The sequence below is a fragment of the Rhincodon typus genome, chromosome 7, assembly GCF_021869965.1.
Source record: "Rhincodon typus isolate 14 chromosome 7, sRhiTyp1.1, whole genome shotgun sequence".
Classification (NCBI taxonomy): Eukaryota; Metazoa; Chordata; class Chondrichthyes; order Orectolobiformes; family Rhincodontidae; genus Rhincodon; species Rhincodon typus.
The window spans coordinates 96,201,350-96,212,475 of record NC_063338.1 but is presented as its reverse complement, the minus strand read 5'-3'; the positions used below and the strand labels follow the sequence as shown (position 1 = coordinate 96,212,475).

Below are 11,126 nucleotides of genomic sequence, written 5' to 3'. Positions count from 1 at the left end.
CCCTCCGACAGTGCGGCACTCCCTCAGCACTGACCCTCCGACAGTGCATTGCTGTCAGGCTGGGTTAATTCCCTATATGTGCAAAGTAGCCCTGTGGTTTTTAGCTATTGATCCTGGTCAGTATTTATTCCTCAACAAGCATCATGAAGTATAGGTTCTCTGGCCTGTCATATGTACAATCTGCAAGTTGTCTGTTATGCCCACAATAAAGTTCTGAGTTACCTGAGGAAATATGTGAGGGTGTTCAAATGGAGAATAAATACCAGCATGACCTGTTTCTGCAAATAAAGCAGTGACTGGGGTTTGTGATGTGCGGAGGTGCTTTAAAATGTTGCATGATGTAGCTTATCTGCGGATCGTTCTGAATCACTGGATGTATTAATGTGGATCGTCTTGTGCCCTCAGGTGCTGGCAAGTCTCTGGTTGGAGTGACAGCAGCCTGCACAGTGCGGAAGAGATGCCTCGTCCTCTGTACCTCTGCTGTGTCTGTGGAGCAGTGGAAGTCTCAGTTCAAAATGTGGTCAACCATTGACGATAGCCAAATCTGCCGCTTCACCTCAGACGCCAAGGACAAGCCCATTGGTTGCTCGATTGCCATCAGCACGTACTCAATGTTGGGGCACACAACCAAACGTTCCTGGGAAGCAGAGCGAGTGATGGAGTGGATGAAAAGTCAGGAATGGGGTTTGATGCTGCTTGATGAGGTGCACACAATTCCAGGTAATGACAGTGGTACAGGACACAGCCTATCAAAGGGCAGCCACAGCCAAAGGATGACGTGTGCAGTAAAGCAGCATTTCGATCAGCGCAAAGTAACTGAGTGCAGCAGTTTTCACTCTCTTCTGTGGGAATGCTGCATGGAAATTTAAGCATAGCGTGCTTTGGGGATGCTTTGTGTAATGGGGAGAGAAGACTGTTGTTTACAACACAGAAAGAGGCTATTTGGTCCATCATGTCTGTGCCTGTCAACAAAGATGTGATTGCGCTATTCCTATTTTCTAGCTCTTGGAGGATTTGGCGTTGCAAGTTATGAGAATTTCTGACACAACCAATCTGTCAGGCCATGAGTTCCAGACTCCCACCACTCTGTGTTAAAACAATTCTCAACTCTGCTTTCAGCCTTCCACCTCTTGCCTTAACTCTATGTCTCCAGGCTGTTGACCCCTGTACTGATAGAAGAAGTGCCTTCCTAATCATCTTATCCATGGCTCTCATAATCTTGTACATCTCTATCAGGTCCCTTCTCAACATTCACTATTCCAAGGAAAACAATTATAGCCTATTCAATCTTTCCTCATAGCTCAGACCCTCCAGTCCAGGCAGCATCCTGCTAATTCTCTTCTGCACTCACTCTCATGCAGTCAGATCCTTCCTATAATGTAGTGACCAGAACTGCACACAGTACACCAGTTGTAGACTAACCAATGTTTTGTACAGTCCCAGCATAACCTCTCTGCTCCTGGATTCGTGTCTTGGCTAATAAAGGCAAAAATCCCAAGTACCTTCTTAACCATTTTATTTCCCACTGTGCTACCATCAGGATTTGAGGATATGCATGTTAATGTACTTTTCAGGATTCTACCATTCATTGTGTAATCCACGGCCTTGTGTAGTCCCCCCCAAAAGTGCATTGCCTCTTGCTTTTGGTTTGCATTACATTTGCCAATATTCTGACCAGTGCCATTCTACCAATTTTCTTGTTGTCTGTGAACTTCTCAATCATACCTCCTACATTTCAGACATATCATTAATGTATACCACAACCAGAAAGAGCCCCAGCACCAAGTCCTGCAGTACCCCCCTGAAATTAGATTTGCAGTCACAAAAACGTCCCCTGTACCATCACCCTCTGCCTCCTGCCTCTCAGCCAATTTTGAATCCAATGTGTTACTTTGCCTTGGATCCTATGGGCTCTTACTTTCTTGGCTAGTATGCCATGAAGTACCTTAACAAATGCCTTGTTAAACTCCATGTGGACACATTAAATGCATTGATCTCATCAAACCCCAAGTTACCACCTCAAAAAAGGCTCTACCAGATTTGTCACAAATGACCTTCACTTAACAAATCCAGGCTGACTATCACTGATTAAATCATTGTCTTAACGCAATTGTATTCTAACCTTCAGAATTCTAAGTCATAACTTCCCCACCAATGAGGTGAGACAGACTGGTCTGTTATATTCTGGCTTATTTCTTCTTCCCTTTTATAATAGCAGGACAACATTAACCGTCCTCTTGGACCTCACCTGGGGTCAGAGAGGATTTGAAAATTATTTCCAGGGCACCAGCTATGTCCTCCCCTGCCTCCATTTGAGTAAAATTAAACTTTCTTCAGTTTAGAGATTTTCTTCCTGGTCCATCCTTATCTTTTCCAGCAACCATCCTAGATCTAACTGAGTTACGGTCACTGTTTCTAAAATGCTCCCCTCCTTGATTGCCATTATTACTGAGCTCATATCTAGCTCTTAGGTCCAGAACTGCCCAATGCCTCAGGAATCTAAAGCCCTCCCTCCCTCCTGCACCATGACATCAAACCCATATTGTGATCCTTTCTAGCACCAGGAACCTGAGTGTGCTGCTCATTCACTGACTGATGTATATGTACTCAGCTTCTGTGTTGATACTGATGATCCAAGTTGTTCATTCGTTCCAGCAAAAATGTTCCGTCGTGTTCTGACCATTGTACAAGCTCACTGCAAACTGGGCCTGACAGCCACGTTGGTCCGGGAAGATGACAAAATTGTCGACCTGAATTTCCTCATTGGACCAAAACTCTTTGAAGCCAACTGGATGGAGCTGCAGAACAGTGGTTACATTGCAAAAGTGCAGTGTGCTGAGGTGAGTCTTCCACACACAGTTAGAGGAGTCAGTACAGTTTATATAGACCTGAAAGGATTAATACCCATTTGCGTACAGTAAACACCACCCACTGAGATAACGTAATGTGGACTCGGTAGCATGTGGGAGACAGACCTGAGATCTGATCTTCCCAACAGTCCTTGTAATGTAGAGCCGAATTTTATAACTTACAAATAGCTGAGGAGACACAATAAAGTACATCAAATTTAATTTACAGGACTCTTCTTATTAGACAAGCAAGCGGCTCTCATCCCACACACTAGACCACATAAGCCCCTAAAGAACCTTCTTAGAAGGTTATGGATGGTAGCACCCAAAAATACAGTGACATTGGCAATACGAAGTATGCTGAGGTCTGCTCCCTCATTACGGAGAGCTAAGCTGCAAACATACAAGTCAGGAGCATTGAGCTCCTTGAGCCTGCTCTGCCATTTGATAAGACTGTGGCTGAACAGATTGTGTCCTGAACTTTCCTTTCTACCCCTTAACTCAGACCTAACAAAAACATTCAATGATCTACTCCCACCACTGTTTAGAGAAGAGAGTTCCACAGACTAACAATCCTCTGAGAGAAAATAGTAATAATCTAGAGAACCTTAAATGGGAGACTCCTTATTTTTAACCCATGTCCCATCATTCTTGTCTCTCCCATAAAAGGATCCTTCCAGCTCCACCCTGCTAGTTTCCCTCGGGATTTTATAGGTTTCAATAAGATCACCTTTCTTTCTTCTCAACTCCAGTGGGGTACAAGTCCAGCCTGCTCAACCTTTCTTCATAAAATAACTGTCTTCCCAGGAATCACATGACCTCACTAGAACAAATTATAAGTAATTTTTCTGAGGTATGTGCAGACTGTTATCTGCGTGTTGTTTTAGTGTAATCCAGGACAGTACAATTGTGGAATAGTTATGTTAAGGGACTAATAATGCAGAGAGCAGGCGTTTGTATTCCACTGTGTTCACAGTCAGTGTCACCCAGTTGCTGCTTTATTTTCATTCACACTCAGGATGTGGATGGACATCACAAGCAAGGTCAGAGTTTATTGCCAATCCCCGAGTTGCCCTGAGAATGTGTGGCTACAAAGGACTGCTTGATTCAACTGAATGTCTTGCTAGGGAACGTTTGATGGAAGTTCAAACTCTGAACGGTGTTGGTGTGGGACTGGAGTCACATAGATGTACAGACTGGATAAGGACATAAGGTTTCCTTCCCTTTGAAGTTTGACCATGAATTTTATACAGACAGACATAGGAGCCTGTAAATTAGGAGCAGGACTAGACCGTTTGTCTCCTTGAGTTTGCTGTGCCATTGAATAAGATTGTGGCTGAACTGACTGTGGCATCAGCTCTGCATTACGCACCTCCCTTGATAACCTTTTAATGTAAAGTTAATTCTTTGGCCAGTGTAATAAGAGACACCTCACACATTTGAGCTGCCTCCTACCCAGAGTTGATTCCGTCAGGAGAAAGGATTGAGATCAGCATTATAAAGAGCTAGCAGAAAGACACATTCATTGAATCTCTTCTGGGCTGGTGCAGGACTGTCAGATCGGCAGATAGTAATGAAAGGAAAATGAGTTCTCCTGATCTCCTGGGCCAAAATTCTCAACACTGTCACCAAAGTAAATTAACATTTCACTTCCTGTTTACAGAGTCTTGGTGTAGTTAGCCACCACTTCTGTTAACAAAACAATGACCACACTTCAGTGTGATGGTGTCAACTGCCCTGAGGATGTGATGAGATTGCCAGTCAGGGTTCAGTGGGTAACACACCTACTTCTGTATTCTTTGTTTAGGTCCTACTCCAGGTGCCATTATCTAGTGGGTTTTGGCAGGGATGCCTGAGGCCAAATGGAACTAAGCAACTGATGATGGCTATATGTGAATTGAGGATAACTGGGTGAGAATTTGACTGAGTGTATGAGGCATATTTGGAGAATGTGCAAGCTGATAATCTAGTTAGTATTGCTATTGTTTATGGGAACTATGTGTAAATTGGCTGTTACACAATTCCTACATTATGACCGTCATGAACAACTCTAGAACTGGGTGCATAGTCTGACAATAAGGGCCAGACCATTCAGGAAAGATGTTAGGAAGTACTTCTATACACAAATGGTGGGAGAGGTTTGGAACTCTCTTCCACAAATGGCAGTGGATGCTGAATGAGTTGTTAAGTTTAAATCTGAGAGAGAGTGAGCAACAGTGTTATGGGATATGGGCCAAAGGCAGGTAGATGGAGTTAGGCCACAAATCAGCCATGATCTCATTGAATAGCAGAACAGGCTCAAGGGGCTGAATGGCCGATGCCTGTTTCTATGTTCAACTTCATTGTACCCCATTGACTGCAGAGCATTTTGGATATGCTGAGGTTACACAAGGCACTATAGAAATGCTAGTTGTCTTTGAGGTAGCTGGTCATAGAGTCATACAGCACGGAAATAGACCCTTACATACATCCGACCATACATCGCAATCTGACCTAGTCTCATTTGCCAGCATTTGGCCCATATCTCAGTAAACCCATCTTATTCACATATTCACCCAGATGCCTTTTAAATGTTGTAATTGTACCAGCCTCCACCACTTCCTCTGGCAGCTTGTTCCATACACGCACCACCCTCTGTGTGGAAAATGTTACCCCTCGACTCCTTTTTATATCTTGTCCCTCTGACCTTAAATCTATGCCAGGCAGCAATAGAGGAGCAGGAAGGCTGACGTTTTGGGCCTAGACCCTTCTTCAGAAAATGAAGGTCTAGGCCTGAAACGTCAGCCTTCCTGCTCCTCTGATGCTGCTTGGCCTGCTGTGTTCATCCAGCTCTACACCTTGTTATTTCAGATTCTCCAGCATCTGCAGTTCCTACTATCTCTTAAATCTATGCCATCTAATTTTGGACTCTCCCACCCTGGAGAAAAGACTTGACTATTGCCCCTATCCATGCCCCTCATGATTTTATAAACCTCCATAAGGTCACCCCTCAGCCTCCGACGCTCCAGGGGAAAAAAGCCCCAACCTATACAGCTTCTCCCTACGTTCTGATTAATCTTTTCTGCACCCTCTCCAGTTTAACAACATCCTTCTGTAGAAGGGCGACCACTGTCATTAATCTGTGTCATTCTGTGCTCAAGGCTGCACTGTCTAAGCAATAGGATGAGCACTGATGGCTTTGAGCACTCTTCTACCACCCCTCCAAACTTTTTAGATTCCTCCTCCCTGTTTATGGAAAGCTGCAATGTATGCAGTTGCTGATTACAGGTGGAGATATTCGGAAGTCGAGACTTGGTGCTGGCTTTTTGCCACTTCAAATCAGAAGTTAAACTGAGGCCCTAGCTCACTGCTCTTATGGATGTGTGACATCCCATGGTACTGTTTTGAAGAAAAGCAGGCAATTTTCTGTCCAATGCCCTGCTCAAAGTTAGCTGTCAATAAAAATCGCAAAAACAAAAGATCTGGTTGTTATCAAAATGCAGACTGTGGGAGTTTGTTCACCACACACTGGCTGTGGCTTTTCCTGTATTACAGCAATGACCGCACTTCAGGAAAACCTATTTGGCTGTAAACAGCTTTGAGACGTCAGTGGTCATTATATAAATGCAAGACTTTTCTTCTGTCCACTTGGTGTGTTGTGTAGGTCTGGTGCCCAATGTCACCCGAGTTTTACAGAGAATATGTCGCAATTAAAACAAAGAAACGGATGCTGCTTTATGTGATGAACCCCAACAAGTTCAGAGCTTGTCAGTTCTTGATTCGCTTCCATGAGCGGAGGAATGACAAGATCATAGTGTTTGCAGACAATGTATTCGCGCTCAAAGAGTATGCAATCAAACTGAACAAGTAAGTAATAGCTGGGAGTAACATCAATTAATACAGAAGGCTCTGCTCCTGGCAGACAGAACGGGCATGTGCATGTTATTTCTGTTTCAAGTTAACAAAATAGAAGATAGCCATTCTCTGGTTCACTCCTCAGGGCAATGACTTAACCAGTTCGAGTCATGCTGCCTGGTTTAAATTTAAACAAAGCATGCTGGTTAATTGTCAGTCATTATCTAACTGGTAGATTCTGTATGACACCTGTACCAATCAGAGTCAACTTGTCAACGAATGAGCACCTTTTTCTAATATCGTATAAAATTTGATCCTGTTGTACACTAGTCTGCTTGCAAATTATCCTGATGAGTGCAAGATGAAAAGCTTTGCTCAAAGTAGACATTATTTTCAATGCCCAAATAATGGCTGAGTGAGCTCTGTGTACAGCCTCAAAAAATCTGGCTCAACATGAAACCTATCTCGCTAAAATGCAGTGACCAGAGAGTTAATAAGGCTTAAGAGATGGCCTTTGGCTGTGACAGTGAAGATGGGTAAGGTATGAGGGTGGTGGTGAAAGTGTTGGGGTTGTGGGTGCGGGAGATGAGACTATGGAAATTGTATAGGGCTCTCACTGGGTGGGGGGGTGGATGTGTTGGAAATTGTGTAGGGTTCTCATTGGGAGTTGTGGAAATTGGGCAGGGTTCTCACTGAGGGGAGGTGGAAATTGGGCAGGGTTCTCTCTGCTGGTTTTTAAACATGGCTGGTATTTCAGGTTGCCTTTGTTGCAAGAATCCCCAGCAAGTTGTGCTTTCTGCTGTTCAGGCACTTTGTGGTTTTGGGCCAAAGTGAAGTGGTTGGGCTGAGGTTTAGAATTACTCATGTCCCTGTGTATTTCAATTTCAGACCTTACATTTACGGCCCAACATCACAGGGGGAGAGGATGCAGATTCTGCAGAACTTCACTCACAACCCAAAAATAAACACCATCTTTATCTCCAAGGTAAATGGGGAAAGAAGCTGGGTGTTACTGCTCGGAGTTGATGGGTGTGTTGCTGTGGGTGGGTGCTCTGGGTGTGTGAAATGTAGGTGGTGCCCCGTGTTGGTGAACAGCTAGTTTTTTACCATTCACTACGCTGTTGGTGAGATAGTGAATGTGAAGTGACTCTGATAGTCTGATCTTTGATAGGTTGGCGACACCTCTTTTGATCTCCCTGAAGCCAATGTGTTGATACAGATATCATCACATGGAGGATCCAGGCGGCAGGAGGCCCAGCGATTGGGCAGAGTCCTGCGGGCAAAGAAAGGTGAGTGAGGGGGCTTGCTTGCCAGTGTGCAGGGTTGGGTTTCTTCAATTCATTAATGAGAAGCAAGCTCCACTGGCTAGATGAGCATTTATTATCTGTCCCTAATCCCTGAAGAAGGCGGTTGTGAGCTGCCTTCTTGAACTGCTCCAGTCCATATGCTGTAGGTAACTCACGATGCTCTTAGGGAGGAAATTCCATGATTTTGACCCAGCGACTCTGAAGGAACGGCGATATATTTCCAAGTCAGGATGGTGCATGGCGTGGATGGGAAATTGCAGGGGGTGGTGGTCCCCTGTATCTGAGAAAGGGTCACTCAACCTGAACGTTAACTCTGATTTCTCTCCACAGATGCTGGTAGACCTGCTGAGCTTTTCCAGCAATTTCTGTTTTTATTTCTGATTTACACCATCTGCAGTTTTTTCGGTTCCCATGTATCTTCTGCTCATGGACTTCTAGATGGAAGTGGACGTAGGTTTGGGGAGTGCAGTTTAAGGAGCAAGGAAAGATGGTAGACTTCCTTCCCTAAGGGACAATTGTGTACAGAATGGGTATTTACAAATCGACAATGGTTGCATGATCACCGTGAGGCTAACTTTTTTATTCTAGATTTTTATTCGAGTTCAACACCTGCCATGGTGCTTTCGATCGCATGTCCCAAGAGCATTAGTCTGGGTCTCTGGGTTACTAGCCCAGTGGCATTACCCCCTGACAACATTGAGAGTATATTAAGTTGGATTTGACCTGTGTTCTGTGCAGCAGACAGATTGCCACTGATGCCAGTGTTGTAGCTTTACTGGTACAATTTAATGAGGGCTGCATTTATTTCTGGAGCTCACGTCTTCAGCATGACTTATGGAATGTTGTCAAGGCCCATCACCTTTGTGATATCCAGTGCCTCCAACCATTCTTTGATGTCACATGGCATTGAATTGTGTTGGCTGAAGACCAGTAGCTGTCATGCTGGGGGACCAATGGAGGAGGCCGAGATGGATCATCCACTCAGCACTTGTGGCTGAAGATTGTTGCACACTTTATCTTTTGCACTGATGTTTGGGTATTCTTTGAGCTTCCTGCGCCAGTGAATTGTTGAATTGTTCACCACAGCTCACGTCTGGATGTGCCAGGACTAAAAAAGTATTATGTGTGCATCTGAACTCTCTCTGTGGCTTTACTCTTATGACTGCAGCTTTCACATCATTTGTGACACTGAGTTTAGCAAGTTAACTTAACATTCAGTGACATGAGGTCTATAGAATCATTTGACTCCGTGTTAACTCTTATTCTGTCCAAAGATGCTGCTAGACTGGATGTGTTTCTCCAGCACTTTGAATTTTTGTGACAGAAACAGAAATTGCTGGACAAGCTCAGCAGGTCTGGCAGCATCTGTGAAGAGAAATCGGAGTTAATGTTTTGGGTCTGGTCACTGGGCCTGCTCAGCTTGTCCAGCAATTTCTCCTTTTGTTTCTGATTTATACAGCATCCGCAGTTCTTTCGATTTTTATTGAATTTTTGTAACTTCAATTAGAACTGATTCTAATTTAGTTGCAAGTCAGGTGCTTGAAGCTAGCCCATCCATTTAGAAACCACAGAGCTTATGAGACTCATTTGTTATGTTCTGCCTGATTCTCACGAGTTTGCCCTGGATCTTGTGGTGCCTCACAGGGATGGTGGCTGAGGAGTACAATGCCTTCTTCTACTCCTTGGTTTCTCAGGATACACAGGAGATGGCCTACTCTGCAAAGAGACAGAGGTTCCTGGTGGACCAGGGCTACAGTTTTAAGGTGAGTAGAAAAAAGACTGAGTTTCCATCAGAGAAGGGTCAGGGTCAGGTTCAGAAGCATTGAAAATAGGAACAGAAGTAGGCCTTTCGCCTCTGTCATTCATTATGATCATGGCTGATTATCCAACTCCATAGCTTTTTCCCATATCCTGATGATTTATCTGCCTTCCTGGTTTTGCTGCCAAAGTATATAACCTCACATTTATCCACATTATACTTCACCTGCCATGTGTTTGCCCATTCACTCAGCTTGTCCACATCACACTAAAGGCTTAAGATGGGATGTCTTGGGTTAGGATCAGGGGTCACTGATTATTTTCTTTCTTCATTTACGGGATGTGGGCCCAGCATTTATTGCCCATCCCTAGTTGCTATTGAGAAGGTGGTGGTGAGCTTCCTTCTTGAACCGCTGCAATCCATGTGCTGTAGGTAGATCGATAATGCCACGAGGGAAGGGGTTCCAAGATTCTGACCGGTGACACTGAAGGAAAGATGATGTTTCCCACGAGTTCATAAAAACAAAAGAGCTATTGCTCATTGTGGTCTGTAATGGTTTCCAGGTCACAGACTGTGATAATACAGGGGAATAGACCATCTTGGAAAGGTTCTGCATGGTGAACTTGAACATAAGAAAATAGCTTTAAAAATCAGTGCAAAAGGTTCAGGATTATCATCAACATTCGATAAGAACAAGACCCTCTGACCTGGAGAGCTGCATAACACAAAAATCTTCATCCCTTGGACAACACAGTGTGGAGTTGGAGGAATGCAGCAGGCCAGGCAGCATCAGAGGAGCAGGAAAGTTGACCTTTCGGGTCGGGACCATTCTTCAGAAATTCTGAAGAATCTGTAGAAGGGTCCCAACCCGAAACGTCAACTTTCCTGCTCCTTTGAAGCTGCCTGTCCTGCTGTGTTCCTCCAGCTCCACACTGTGTTGTCTCTGACTCCAGCATCTGCAGTTCTTGCAATCTCTGAGTGATTCATCCCTTGGACATTGTAACAGGCATTGCCTGTTCCCCACTACCTGGGCGCTATTCACCCCCAACCGCAACCCGCAGGTCTGATGCTCATTCCCATTGCCTCACTGGTCCATTTGATGGTCAGTTCATGTTTTCTAGTCACTGACTCACTGATTTCAGTTAGATGGTGGCAAGCTGTGCATGAGAAGTGTCTGATTGAACTTTCTGTCTCTCTCTCTGTCTGTGTCTTTCTCTCTCTCTGTCTCTCTCTCTCTCTGTGTTTGTGCTCTGTCTCTCTCTGTGTCTGTCTCTCTCTCTCTCTGTCTGTCTGTCTCTGTCTCTTTCTCTCTCTGTGCCTATGCTCCGTCTCTCTCCCTCCCTCTGTCTCTCCCTCCCTCTGTCTCTCCCTCCCTCT

General features: G+C 44.6%; 1 protein-coding gene across 2 annotated transcripts in view; it reads left to right on the top strand.

The window, feature by feature from the left end:
* Positions 1-11,126, top strand: part of ercc3 (excision repair cross-complementation group 3) — a 25,429-nt gene that overhangs the window by 12,893 nt on the left and 1,410 nt on the right. Inside the window, exons 7-12 of one of the 2 annotated variants that reach the window (XM_048598528.1) lie at positions 406-720; positions 2,656-2,840; positions 6,493-6,695; positions 7,572-7,668; positions 7,855-7,972; positions 9,635-9,753. In XM_048598528.1, the coding sequence (XP_048454485.1) occupies positions 406-720; positions 2,656-2,840; positions 6,493-6,695; positions 7,572-7,668; positions 7,855-7,972; positions 9,635-9,753 (1,037 nt within the window). The remainder of the gene's footprint in view (positions 1-405; positions 721-2,655; positions 2,841-6,492; positions 6,696-7,571; positions 7,669-7,854; positions 7,973-9,634; positions 9,754-11,126) is intronic. The other variant, XM_048598529.1, reaches the window with a different exon arrangement.